This window comes from Tenrec ecaudatus, chromosome 4 (genome assembly GCF_050624435.1).
Source record: "Tenrec ecaudatus isolate mTenEca1 chromosome 4, mTenEca1.hap1, whole genome shotgun sequence".
NCBI classification, from domain to species: Eukaryota; Metazoa; Chordata; class Mammalia; order Afrosoricida; family Tenrecidae; genus Tenrec; species Tenrec ecaudatus.
In genome coordinates, this window is record NC_134533.1 from 2,272,648 (window position 1) to 2,286,214 (window position 13,567).

At 63.2% G+C, this 13,567-nt stretch overlaps 1 protein-coding gene across 6 annotated transcripts; it reads right to left on the reverse strand.

Annotated features, from left to right (window-relative positions):
- Positions 1–455: 455 nt before the first annotated feature.
- TH (tyrosine hydroxylase) lies at positions 456–7,915 on the reverse strand. 6 transcript variants are annotated; one of them, XM_075547957.1, is made up of 15 exons: positions 7,826–7,915; position 7,531; positions 7,005–7,062; positions 6,186–6,420; positions 4,886–5,060; positions 4,617–4,705; positions 4,310–4,377; positions 3,945–3,995; positions 3,468–3,613; positions 3,012–3,147; positions 2,680–2,749; positions 1,943–1,999; positions 1,743–1,838; positions 1,397–1,530; positions 456–615 (listed from the first exon to the last, which is right to left on the reverse strand). In XM_075547957.1, the coding sequence occupies exons 1-15, from the start codon at positions 7,913–7,915 to the stop codon at positions 456–458; spliced, it is 1,566 nt and encodes a 521-aa protein (XP_075404072.1). The 6 variants fall into 6 exon arrangements, with proteins under 6 accessions (XP_075404072.1, XP_075404071.1, XP_075404075.1 ...); XM_075547956.1 differs by lacking the exon at position 7,531 and having other exon boundaries at positions 7,813–7,915; XM_075547960.1 differs by lacking the exons at positions 7,005–7,062; position 7,531 and having other exon boundaries at positions 6,186–6,395.
- Positions 7,916–13,567: the final 5,652 nt, after the last annotated feature.

The following is a 13,567-nucleotide window of genomic DNA, read 5'->3' on the forward strand; positions in this document are numbered from 1 at the left end:
GAGCCTGACTTGTGCCCGTCCTAGTGGGGACCCCCAGGCATGGGGAGACAGGGTGTGGCCTTCCTCAGAGACCACCACTGCCCCAGCCCTCAGACCCAGCTGCAGCAAGCCCTCCAGAGCCCCTGAACCTGGAGGAGGCTGAGTCCCCAGGCCTGCCCACCCCACCCACCCCTACGCACGTGGGCACACAGTAAGTCAGAGAGGCCCTGGGTCCTCCACTCTGTGGATAGCCATATGCAGAGCCCACTAGCCACAGGAAGATGTTTGCGTCTTTTATTGAGATTTGAGGGCAGAGGTCTGGGGATGGGCACAGACGGGGATGGGGGCTGGAGGAGGCATACGGGGGGCTTGGGCCCACGCCCGTCATGGGCGGCAGCAGCAGAGGAACCACAGACACCTGGACAGAGCTGAGAAGCGGGCGGGCAGACAATGGGTGGCCGGCCAGGGTGCCCTGCCTAGCCGATGGCGGTCAGCGCGTGGCCCAACACCTGCAGCTCATCTTGGACGGCCTCCAGCGAGCGCCCGAGGGAGCGAGGACTGTCCAGCACCTCCACGGCCAGCGTGTACGGGTCCAGGCGCACAGAGAAGGGGCGCCGAATGCGCGCTGCATAGCTCCTGGGGGCGGGGTGTTAGCGGGGGGTCAGGGCGTTGGTGGGGAGGGCGGGACCTAGCATGGGTTGGGGGCAGTCGCTGGGGTCCAGCAGGGCAGGGCGGAGTGGCGGGTGGTGGGGCCGAGCAGGCCCGAGACCTCCCCATACCCCTCTGCGGGGTGCCATTTCGGGCGCAAACCAGGAAACTGCGGCCCACCCAGGCTGGGTACAGGATAAGGGGCTGAGGGAAGCACGCAGGTCTCCTCCCAGGGGACCTCACCAAAGTGCAGCAGGCCTTGCACCTCAGGTCGGTCCCTGCCCCTAAGCCCCGGGAGGCGGGGGAAGCAGTCCTCCCAGCATCAGGTACACAGCGCCCGGGCCTCAGTTTCCCTGTGCACCACCCCATAAGCGCTCCCTGACCGCGCTCCAAGCCTGCGGTTCGGCTTCCCCTGGTGGCCAATGTTTGCTACTGCACCCAACCCCCATTCCCCACACCCAGTCTCTGAGGCCTGCCGCCCTCCACCTATCCACCCCAGTCCCCTACCCCAGTCCCCTCTCCCAACTATCTCTTCCCCCAGGCCCGAGGCAGCAGTGGGCGGGTCCCACGTGTCCTTAGGACCCTCCTTCTCTTGAAAGCCTGGCCTTCCCTGACCCTGACCGGCCACCCAGACCCCGCAGCTCCAGCCTGCAAAGCCCACTAGCCGCCCTCCTCATCCCTTCTCCCCGCCCCCAACATTTAGGGCGCCTACTCAGGAGGGTGCAGCCGTCCCTGAGGGACGTTTGGAGGTGCGGTCGCAGCGCTCTACCTAAGCTTGTCTCTGGCGTCGCTGAAGCTCTCGGACACGAAGTAGACCGGCTGGTAGGTTTGGTCCTGGTATGGCTGCACCGCCGCCGCGTCGGGGTCGAAGGGCCGGACTTCGGGCTCCGCGGACAGGGAGTGCTGCGGGACACCCACTCAGCCAGGCCAGGAGGGGCGTCGTTCCCACGCCCCCAGGCCTCCCCAGCCCAGCCACAGAGCCCTGGGTCCTCTGCGGGGCTCCGGCCCCCAGGGGGTCCCCACACGCCCCCTCACGCTCCCAGGAGACCCCCCAGCTGCTCCTGCCCCCTGGAAGGTCCCGCGCGCGCCGTGCCGCATGCCCTCGGGAGACTCACCAGCAGCTCCCCGTAGGAGGAGAGCAGGCCGGCCCCGTAGGCCTTCAACTCCCCGTTCTGCTTGCACAGCCCGAACTCCACCGTGAACCAGTACAGCTGCGGGGACAGCAGGACTGGGGTTGCTGCGCGTGCCACCCAGGGCCCGACGAGGGGACCCTACGCCTCAGCCCCGCCCCCACCCCAGGGGTCGCCGCACCCACCGTAGACAACTTCTCAATTTCTTCATCGGAGGCCCCCAAGGATGCGAGGCCGATGTCCTGCGGAGGAGAGAGGAGGCTGGTGCAGGGGTGTCAGCGCCCCCCCTCCAGCCGTCCCCTGGACGCTGCGCACAGCAGACTCAAGATCTCACTGCCTGAGAGTCGCTTCTAACTCCCAGCGATCCTACTGGACAGGGTAGAACTACCCGCGCCCCCACCGCCCCCACCACCACCCATGGGGGTGGAGGGTTCCGAGACTGTGCAGGTTTCTGGAAACAGAAAGCCTCATTTTTTTCCCTTGGAGCGGCTGGTGGGTTCAAACTGCTGACCTGGCTGGTGGTGCGCAGCCCAATGCATCATCCACTTCGCCCCCAGGGCTCCTATGCTCCTGATACCAGAGCCCCCAGCAAGGGCCGCGCACTGCGCTGCTGTTCCGAGTGAAGCCAGCAGGTGGCGAGAGAGGCCGCGGGAACCCATCCTGGATGGTTTCTCCACACCGCCCCCCACCCCCCAGGCCCTTCACCCCAGCGCGGTCAGCTTTGGGGAATGAAATGGTCATTCTTGGTGTCGCTGTGAATACCCTACTCCCATTGAGTCTCGCACACGGACCAGGCCTGCCCACGCTCCGTGCTCCAGAAGACCCCACACCCTAAAGTTGCCCCAAAGCCACTGGGGCAGCGGGCTCCTCATTGATGTCAGGCCCCCCCCCCCCCCCCCCCCCCCGCCCACTCCCCACAAACCTGGGAGAACTGAGCGAAGGTCCTGTTGGCCAGCATAGGTACGTGACCCAGCAGCTCGTGACAGCAGTCCCTGGGGGCGGGGAGGAGGGCTGGAGGCAACCTGGGACTCCCCCCACATGGGCAGGGACATGGCACCCCAGTCTATCTGCTGGAACCCACCCATACCCTGGCCGGGGAAGGCAGGGGTGCTCATGTCCACGTCCACCTTCTGGTCCCCGGGGCTAGGCAGGGGGCATGATGCTGGGCAGGCAGGGGCCATCATGGCCACATCCACTTGCTGGTGCCCCTGGGCTGGGCAGAGGGCATGATGCCGAGCAGGCAGGGGCACTCACGGCTCTGGGGAATGCATGGGTGAGGACGCATGGCGGATGTACTGCGTGCACTGGAACACACGGAAGGCCAGGCTGGCCAGGAAATCCCGGGCGGACAGCAGGCCAGCCACGGGCCGGAGCTGGAAGCCGGTCCGCTCTACAACAAAAGACCACACAGGTGTTGGGCATCCAGGACAGGGGTGGGTGGCGGGCAGTGTGGGCCTGTAGGCCTCATGGGTAGGGGGGTCACAGATGAAGGTGTCACCGCGTGGGGGTGGCAAGGCAGGGCTGCAGGCAGAGCATCACACAGGCAGAGTCACAAGCAGATGTCACCAGGTGGGGACACAGGTGTGTCACCAGGCAGGTCGTGGGTGGGTGTCCAGGCACAGTGGGGTGTCACACAGGCAGGGACACAGTGGGATGTCACGGGGTGGGGACACAGTGGGATGGTCAGGGTGGGAGGTTGCAGGCAGGCACCTTTCAGGAAACGGGACACGTCCTCCAGCTGGGGGACACTGTCCTCCCGGTAGCCGCTGTAGCGCTCCAGCAGCTCAAAGGCCTCCAGGTGTTCCCGGCAGGCGTGGGTCGCGTACAGCCCCTTCAGCGTGGAGTACACCTCCTTCCTGCGGGGCGACCTTTGAGTCCACCTGAGACCCTGCCTGCTTCGCCCCACAGCATCCCCTCTCACAGCCCCCCTGCCCCACCTACGCCCCACAGAGGGCCCCTTGCTGACCCCTGCTGGAGGGCTCAGGGTTCCAGTGGTTGGAAGACAATGGTGTGGGACTGGCGGGGGCATGGGGGGGGTGTCCTGGGGGTGGACCCAGGGGGAGGGACAGCCTCTTCCTTCCAGGTCTGACATCCAAAGCTCAGAAAATCCCTCCTTCATCCAACTCCAGCCTCTCAGGCTGCACCCTCCCTAGGCCCCGCCCACCCATGATGGTCACCAGGCCTCACCAGGTGGCGATTTCCTCAGCTGTGTACTCCACTCGGGGAATTGGGTCACCCCTGTGGGAGGGACAGTGGTCAGTCCGCTGCCTGACCTTGCTGGAGCCTGGCTGTGTGTCCTCTGTGCCTCAGGTTCTTCAGCTGTGACTAGGGGGCAATGCGGCCACCCACCCTGGAAGATTCTTAGCAAGTGGATGGGCCAAGTCCTGGGAGACAAGGGGCAAGGCACTCACCCTGGCCCTGCTCCCTCCCAGCTCCGCCCCCCAGCTGGAGTGAGGCTACAAGGTCAGAGCAGAGACCACTGAAGCTCAGCTCATGGGGGTGGGGGACTGGTGGGGGAGGGGGGGCGTGGGACAGGCCCCAGTGGCCCTTACTGTCGGTACTGGAAGGCTATGTCTGCAATCAGCTTCCTGCGCTGCCGGTAGGTCTGATCAGAGAAGCCCTGTGAACGGAGGGGGGCAAAATCAGAGGCTACCCTGCACCCCCACCCTCACCCCAGTCTCCAGTAAGGACATGGGCAGGAATGCTTGCTTGGTTGACCTCAGCAACTCCACCTGCATGCAGGGCAGCAGACGGGCAGACATCCCCCATGGGACAAGGGCTGGCCAGAGGGCCCTGCCCATCCTGCCGCACATAGACACAGGGCCCTGGTTGGGGAGGGGGCCTCAGGGTGCCGCTCACCGGATGGTCCAGGTCCAGGTCCGGGTCAAACTTGGTGACCAGGTGATGGCACTGGTCTAGCTCAGAGACTTTTCTTGGAAACCAGGGAACTTTGTGGGGTGGAAGGCAGGGTAGAGTCAGTGTGGAACCAGGGGTGCCTCATTTCCTCAGGCCAGGCCCCATGGGGAAGACCAGGAGCCAGTGGAGAGGTGGCCACCACATGCCCCCACCCCCAGGAGCTTCAGTCCTTGGTCATGGGTCCCACCCAGGGGCAGAGGGCCTGGCCGCACCTTTGTCCTCCTGAGCCCCCCGTAGATCTTCTGACACCCGGCGCACGGAGCTGAGCAGAGCAGCCAGGTCGGCTCGGGGCACCTCGCAGCGGACAAAATACTCCAGGTGGGGGCCCCCACCCTGAGGCCTGGCAGCCGGCCGGGTCTCCAGGTGATGGATTTGGGCTTCAAATGTCTTAGGGAGCAGTAGCAGGGAGGGGGCAGGGGAAGGGAAGAGAGGGTTCTACTCAGCAGTGCAACCCCACCCCTCACCAACCCCCCCCCCCCCACTATCACCAAGATGTTCTGGGCAGGCTTTGCTCTGAACAGGGCTGGGTGTCCACCCCACTGGTCCCTGTGGGGGTCCTCACAGCCGCCTCCGTGGCTGCCTACTCATACCCAGGGCAGGTCTGGATATGCCCCTCTATCCCTGCTACCTCCATGCAGGCCACTGCTCCTCACCCATACCCTGGCTACCAAGAAGAGCCACAGAAGCCGGGCCCCACTGGGCCCAGGGCACTGAGAGTGAAGGCTTTGTGCCTAGTGCCCTGCACCCCTGCCGTGGTGTCTTGAAGCAACGGGGGCCATCAGGGCGGGCGCTCTCAGGGGAGCTGGCCATGAGGCCTGGCCTGGCTGTCATGTGGGACCATGTGCTGGGCATCAGGTCACCACCTGCCCAGTCTGGTGGCCAGAGCAGCTAATGCAATTAGGGCCCGGTCCCTGCGGGAGTCTCCGCCCTGCACCCCACTCCACCCCCTGCTCCCTCGCCCGCCCGGTGATGGCAGAGGGTGGCAGGGATCCTGGGGGTGAGGCTCAGTGGGAGGTGTCAGAGACGTGGGGAGTGTTCCTGGCACCAGAAGGATGTGGCAAGGGGGTCCCTGGGCAAGAGCCCACATGTGTAGACCCCCCCAGCACTGTCTGCTTCATCAGGGGCTCCCTCCTGCCATTGGGGACCTCACTGCTCGGGGATGGACACAGGGCCCCACACACACATGGGCCTGCAGATTTGTGTGCATGTGTATCCCCCTGTGTGGCACACACCTATGTGCAAACATGCACATCCACATGTGTGGCGTGCACACAAGTATACACCCGTGCATGTGCTTACACACATGCGTGTGTCTGTGAGGCATGTGTGCAGGTTTGTGCATATGTGTGGGCAGGGCCTGTGTGCCCGTGCATGTGTATATGTGGGTGTACATGTGTGCCCATGACCTGTGTAGATGTGTGTGCACAGGGCGCGGGTGCAGTCGGCATGCTTGCAGTTGCGAGGCTTGTGTGTACACACCTGTGTGCCTGTGAGCCCGCCCTCAGACCTCACCTCAAACACCTTCACCACACGCGACAAGGGCGAGAGCTTGGAGCCCCGCAGAGAGAAGAGCAGGTTCAGCAGGGCCTGGCCGTCCCGCTCCTGGAAAGCCACGGCCTCCAGGGGGTCCCCAGGTTCCACAGCCGCCGCCACCACGGCCGCCTCCCTCTCCTTGCGGGCATCTTCAATGAGGCTCTGCCGCCGCCCGATGAAGCGCGGGGACTGTGGGGACAGGCGGCACCGCCTACTCAGAGCGCCCCTCTGGTGGCATGGCCATCGCCCAACTCAGCGGCCGTGGCTGGGTGCCTGCGGATCTAGGGGAGCCTCTGCCCACAGCTCCCTGCGCACCCAGGTCGCAGCCCCAGGCCCCGCCTAACTGGATTAGTGGCAGGAAGAGAATGACTGGGGCAGAGGGCCGCCAGCCTAGAGGCAGGTTTGGGAGCAGCCAGTGTGCCCACAACCACACCCCTTCCCCACAGCCACGCCTCTTCCCATAGCCACGCCCTTCCCCATAGCCACACCCCCTGCCCACAACCACTCCCCCTCTCACAGTCCGCTTCTTCCCACAGCCACTCAGGGAACCATCCTGACTCAGCCTTTGCCCAGACCCCTCTCAAATGTCCTCCACCGGGGCCCTGGAGCATTGGGACGGGGGCAGTGGGAGGAGACCCACTCTCAGGGCTGGTCCCACTTGGCGGGTGGCCTCATCCAGGTGGACACACTAGGACCTGAGGGTCCTCACCTGGAGGGTACCTCACTGGGTGGCGAAGATCCTACCTGTCCCCGCACAGAGCCCATTTCTCTCGGTCTGACGAGCCATTCCTGAGGGACAACGGGGCCACTTGCTGTGGGGGAGGGGCTCCTGAGGCCCCTGAACCAGGAGCCAGCCCTGCTCTGTTCAACACAGTCCCTCGGACCCAGGGTGAGGACCACAGGCAGCAGGACAGGAGCAGTGGGACCCTCGTCACGGGGGACTCCTTTGTCTTCTTCATATGCAGGACGGGGCGCAACTCACAGATGGACAGGTCAGTGGAGGGACAGGTGGATGGGTCAATGAGTGGATAGAAGGGAGGCTAGACGGATGGACCGATGGATGGGTATGTGAACAAATATGGGTGGGTGGGTGGATGGATGGATGGATGGATGGATGGATGGATGGATGGATGGATAGGTGGATGGGTGGACGGAGAGAAGGACTGGTGAACGGAGAGGTTGGGGGGCAGGCAGAAAGGGTGGGTGGAGGAAATCCCCTAGGAGCCTGGATCACTTCTATCCCCAAACCCTGCTCCTGACACACCCCACTCTCAGCTCCATCAGGGCCTGGCTGCTTCCCCCACTCAGACAGAGAAACCCCCACCCTCACCCCCCTGCGCTGACCAGAGCAGTGGAGAGGGCAGGTAGAAGAATGAGAAGGGGGGCATACAGGCGCGAGAAGGTACTCCTCGGTGCCCCCACCCCAGGTGTAGCCTCCTGCCCCTAAGCTGCCCAAGAACAAGTCCCCTTCCCAAAGACAAGCCCAGGACCCCGAGGGAGCCGATTCCCAGAGACACACAGTCTCACACCCCCCCCCCACCAATGCAGGACCCCTGAGACCCCACCCAGGCTGTGGGGAGCCCCCATCCTTCTGCTGCTGCCTTGCCCGCCCCTCTCACCATGATGGCTTCAGCCTGCTTGGCATCCAGCTCTGACACGGCCCTGCGGAAGCCCTTGGGCTGTGGTGTGGCAGCGCTGGGGTTGGGCATGGTGGGCGCTGAGGTCCTGCTCTGACTCCACAGCCCTCTGCCAGCTGCTTCTTATAGGTCGGGCTGACGTCAGTCCCCAGGCCCCCTCCCCCTCATGGCCCCTCTGCCTCCCTCCTGCCTGCTGCACCAGCCTGCTGCCTGCCCGAGGGCAGCAGCAGCGGGGTGGGTGAGGGAAGCGCTGCTGACGGGCGGGAGCCAGGATAAGGCCTCTGCGCCATTAAATCTAATTGCATCCGCGTGGTGGCAGACACCGGGCGGCCTCGCTGGCCTGTGAATCACTCCAGAGCAGGGACAGGGGCTTCCGGCTCTACAGACAGGGGGGCACAGGCAGGGTGGGTTCCAGCAGCCCCCCAAGGGGCATGCCCAGAACCGAACTTCTCGTGGGTCAGCAGACAAGCTACTTGCTTTTCCAGAACACCCTTCACTTCACAGAATGCCCTCCAGGGGCCCTCCATCCCACCTCCCTGGACACTGCCCTGCCCCCACCCCATACCCAAGACCCTGGTGCCCAGCACACCCAGTGGGACTCAGAGCCGGAAGGTCAGCAGGTACCCAGATGCACCAATGCCAGAGGCCTCCCCACCAAGGAAGGGGGCCTGCCTGGGAGCCCCCCCCCAAGTGGGCTCTCCTACATCAACTGTCCCCTCCCACAGGAGCCCCCTCCCACTCCTTTCCTGGGGCCCACAGGGTGTCCAGGCTGCCTGAGCCCCTCACCTCTAAGGGGGACCAGTTTGTTGAAGTTATGGCTTTGACAGGACCCCCAGAGAGACCCAGGACCAGCCCTGTGAGCCTCCCCTGCCCCCTCCCAGAGCCTGCTTTTTGCGTGGCAGGCGGGGGGGGGGGGTTCTTGCAGATGTTCCAGGGGCAGGGGGAGGAGGGGTTGACCTTTCTGCAGATGAGCAGCTGCTTCTCATTCACATCCTACCTGAGCCGGCTGAACAGAGATGGGAGCAGCTCCCAGGGGCGCCGGGGGGGGGGGTGTTGGGGTGGTGGGGGGGGGTGAGTGTGTGAGCTGCTCAGAGGCCCAGAAGCCACTCTGGGGCCCAAGGGCCCAAGTCCCAGGCCAGGCTCCCAGGGCAGGGAGCTCATCTGTCCGTCCTCCGTCTGCAGTGCCAGTGGAGAAGGGGCGGGCTGGGCTCAGGGCTGAGGAGGGGGCTGAGGACTACCGGAAACAGGAGGCGGGGGTCCTGGAGCACGCAGGCCAGGAGAGCAGTGGCCACTGTGGGCCTGGCAGAGGCTTTAGGGGGCAACAGAAGGGGGTTCCATCCGGAGGAGAAGGTGCAGGCAGCACCAGAATTGTGCTGGGCCTCTGGCCAGCTGTCCCCTCACCTGCTTTGGATCTGGATGGGGGGGATCTTGGCCAGCGCCTGCCCCCAGCCCCATGCTCTGCCCCTCGGCCCAAGGCCCCCTCCCGTACATCCAAAGAGCTGCAGGGGCCTGAACAATTAAGAGGGGCTGGAGGCTTCCTGCTTTTATCACTAACCCCAGAGTGCTTAAGAGTTCCTACGGATAGCGGATAGCGGCCTCCCAAGGAGGGGAGGAGAGGTGCCTCACCTGGTCTCCACGCAAGCCTCCCAGAGGGGGTGCACAGAGCGCCCCCTGCCCACCCCCCACCAGGCCCGCCTAGGAGTCTACAAGGGCAGTGCATGGGCAGCCCAGCTAAGACACAGTGGCCCGAGCAGGTCTGCGCTGCCATAGCAGCCCCTGCCCAGCTGCATGCTGACCTGACCCCCATGGGCCCCACCAGCTGCATTCTGAGTGGGTGCATGGTTGGGCAGCACAGTGGGGGGAGACATGGTCGTCACCTATGGGGGTGGCGATCATGTCCAGGGGTCCCAGCAACAGACAAGGTCTTAGGCAGCAGAGTCAGAGGCCTTGTGGACCTACTGGGAACACCACACTCACACCTACACACACTAACACAACAGCACTCACACACAGACCCTCTCACACAGATACACCCACACTCACGCCTACACACATATGCTCACACTGACACACCCACACTCACAAGTTCACATTCACACCTACACACTAACACACCCACATTTACAAATTCACACTCATACCTACACACACATGCTCACACTGACACACCCACACTCACACCTACACACTGACACACCCACACTCACAAATTCACACCTACACACCAACACTCACACCTACACACACATGATCAGAGACACACCCACACTCACACCTACACACTAACACCTATATACTAACACACCCACATTCACACTCACACCTACACACCAACACTCACACCTACACACACATGATCAGAGACACACCCACACTCACACCTACATGCACTCACCTACACACACTCACACCTACACACAGTCTTACACACTTACACAAAGTCACACAAACACACTCACACTAACACACACACAGATCTATGCTCCCACTTATACATATATGCTAAAACACACCCATACTCACACCAACACCTGCACTCACACAGCCAGCCTCATACACAAAGGCATTCACAACTATACACACCTCTCACTCACACATACACAAGCTTAAACCCTGACCCATGCTCACACCCAGACACGTCTGCACACAGCCACACTCACACATGGACGCACTCACTCTGGTCCTTGGGGCCCTCATCCCTGCCTTCTGCCTGTCCCCCCACTGAGTCTCAGAGCCTGCTGTAGGCCAAGAAGAAAGGGCAGTGAAACCTGTACCCCACCCTGCAGAGTGCATGTGCTCAGGGTCCCCCACTGGCTCCCAGCCTGGCCCGCCTGCAGGCCCCGGGCACCTAGGGACAGGCAGGGAGGAAGAAGAGCCAGCCGCCAACAGATAAGAGCCTGTCTGTCCCCGTCAGCGCTGAAATGTCAGAGCAATTAGTGCTGACGAGGCCATCAATGCACAGCGAGGCGAGGTAGGCGGTGGAGGGACACAGCCCCAAGGATCAATGAACAAGGTGGGCGGCCCCTCCCCCGGTTGATGGGGTGCTCTTAGAGAAAATTGGGCATTTGGAAGTCAGTGGCAAGACCAGTCGATGGCCGACAGGATGCAGGGACACAAGGTGGGGCTGATCACAGTGGTCCCCACCCTCTGACAACCCCCCGCTCTCCCAGAGCTCCTGTCTACTGTTTGCTGGCCTCTTCCCCTGACCACCACCCCTGAGGCCTTCAGTCCAGCAGCTGCTACCTCCTCCAGACAGGCATCCTGCTGGCTCCCTCCTGCTTGCTCTCTCCCCAGGGACCGTGAACATGGGCAGGCCCCAGAGCTAGTGGACCTGGGCAGGTTCCAGGGCTAGAGGACATGGGCAGGCACTGTTGCTGGTCCATTGGAGGCTCTGGCTGAGCCCAAGCTCTGCCTCCAACCCCGTGTCCGTGTCCCTGGGCTTGTGTTTCACACAGGAGCTGGAGCTGCCAGACACCCGGGCCTCAGAAAAAACTCTGTACTTCTCCCCGTACTGCCCAAGGGCAGGCACTCAGGACGGACAGACCTGCAGGCTGGGGCTGCCGTGGGTCCCACAGCGAGAGGACCAAGGATGAGGGTGCCTTGGGACCCCAAGGAGCCTGTGCTCAGGTGACAAGGAACTCCTTGTCCCTCCAGCTGGGGGAGGGGTGCTTCTCAGGAGCACTGCAAAGGGAGAGAAGGCCCAGGCCACAGAGCAGGGGTGGAACCACACCTGTAGGAGAGCCCACAGGGGTGACCCTGAATCTGGGTGCTCCTTCCAGGTGGGGGGAACCCACCAGGCCCAAGGCAGGGAGCACAGAGACAGGGGCAAGGCAGTAGGCAGGGGGGGGCATGGAGGGGCAGGTTACAGGCAGCCAACAAGAGCCCACTGTAACCCCACTGAACACTCACTGGGGGGAAGGGGCAGCTCTGAGCTTGCTGAGCACCCCACATTTGAAAGTGTGCCTGGGGTATCCTGTGTACCCCAGGCACACATTCAGTGACCACACGCCCTCACTCCGGGGCTGAGGTGGCACCCGCCCTATCTGGCTCCCAGCATCACACCCCTGAGCATGGGCCCCTGGGGCCAAGCACAGGCCTGGCTCAAACCTGTTCAGTGCTGTTTGGTCGGTGTGCGTAAGGGGCACCTGTGGGAGTGTGTGTGTGTGTGTGTGTGTGTGCATGTGGGTGCGAGTGCATGCATGGGCTTGTGTGTCTTTGTGTGTGTGTGTGTGTGCGCACATTTCCATGAATTGCACTGGTGTGAAAGTGTGAATGCGTGTATGTGTCTGTGCACACGTCGGGGAGCATGTGCGTGGATATGCTTGTATGCATGCACATCTAGATGCCCATGTGTGTACACACCACCTACGCACATGCACTGCCTGCACAGGCGTGTGTGTGCACAATTGTTTGTGCACCTGTGCCCGCATGTATATATGTGGGAATGCACTTGTGTATGTGTGTATATGTATGCCCAGTGTGGCCATCTAGGTGCACACGTTAGTCCATGCACATGTCTATATGTCCGAGTGCATGAGTGTGCTGGTGCATGTGTGTGTGCATGTGCTGGTGCAACTATGCACATGGGTGCCTACATGTGTAAAGGAGCATGTGTGCACAGGTACATGTGCACGCATACCTACCCAGATGCAGTGCACGTGTGTGTCTAAGTGTGCGTGCATACAACCAGGGCTAAGACAACCTGATCAGCCATGGGGGTATGATAATATGGTGACCCCCCCAACCCCGTTCCTGCATCCCCCAGGCCCTGCCAGGCTATTCCAGGGCCCGGCAGTCCCTTTCCAGGTCCCCAGCCTCCCCCTGGGCCAGTGACTCAGTCTGCCCCCGCCTGCCCCCACATCCCGCACTGTGCCTGACAGATCAGGGAAGAAGAGAAGCAACAGAGGCCATTCAGTTCTCGTTAGTCACTCAGGAGCCCGCGGGCACGGCGACTGGTTTGACAGCCGTCACGTCTAATTACAGGACCACTGCCCCCTCCTGCACCGCCTGTGCCACAGACTTGGGTCCCTGGCACGTGCCCTGTGCCCAGGAGGGGCCGGATGCTCCGAACTGGAGCCCAAGGGCACCCAGGCTGAGGGTGGCCAGGGCTGCCGGGACCACCTCGCATTGTCCCCTGGACTTCCTGCCCATCCGGGAGTGTGGACAGAGAGGTCCTCCACGGAGCCAGTTTCCAGCACCTACTGGTCCCACTGCGGGTACACCAAGTGGGGATGGGGGCAAGCTGGCCTTGCTTGAGCAGGCCTGGACAGCTCCAGCCAAAACTCTCTGGAGACCCCAGTGGAGGCTGGCATTCCTGGGAGGACAGGGAAGGCACTCCGCGGGGGCTGGCACTGCCCTCCTGAGAGCCCCCGCCAAAGCTCCTCTCCCGGGGGTGCTCCTGCCCTCGATCCCTGTTCCTGCAGTTCTCCGCAGGAGCTGCCCCACACCGCCATCCCAGGGGCTGGTCCGCGCGGGGAGACCCATCATCAGTCAGGAGGAGTGGGTAGGCTTTCGGGGCCTCGAACTTGGACGTCTGCAGGCCCCACTGATGCTCGGGAAGCCTGGAGCCCCCACAGGCAGGGAAACCGAGGCTCAGAGCCCACAGTCAGCTGGGCTCTCTCCCTGTCCCCCAGGACATAAAGAGATAGGAGCCATGCTCCGGAGTGAGGGGCGGGGTCTGCAGGGGCGGCCTGCTGTGTCCCCATCCCCCACCATGCCAGCCCT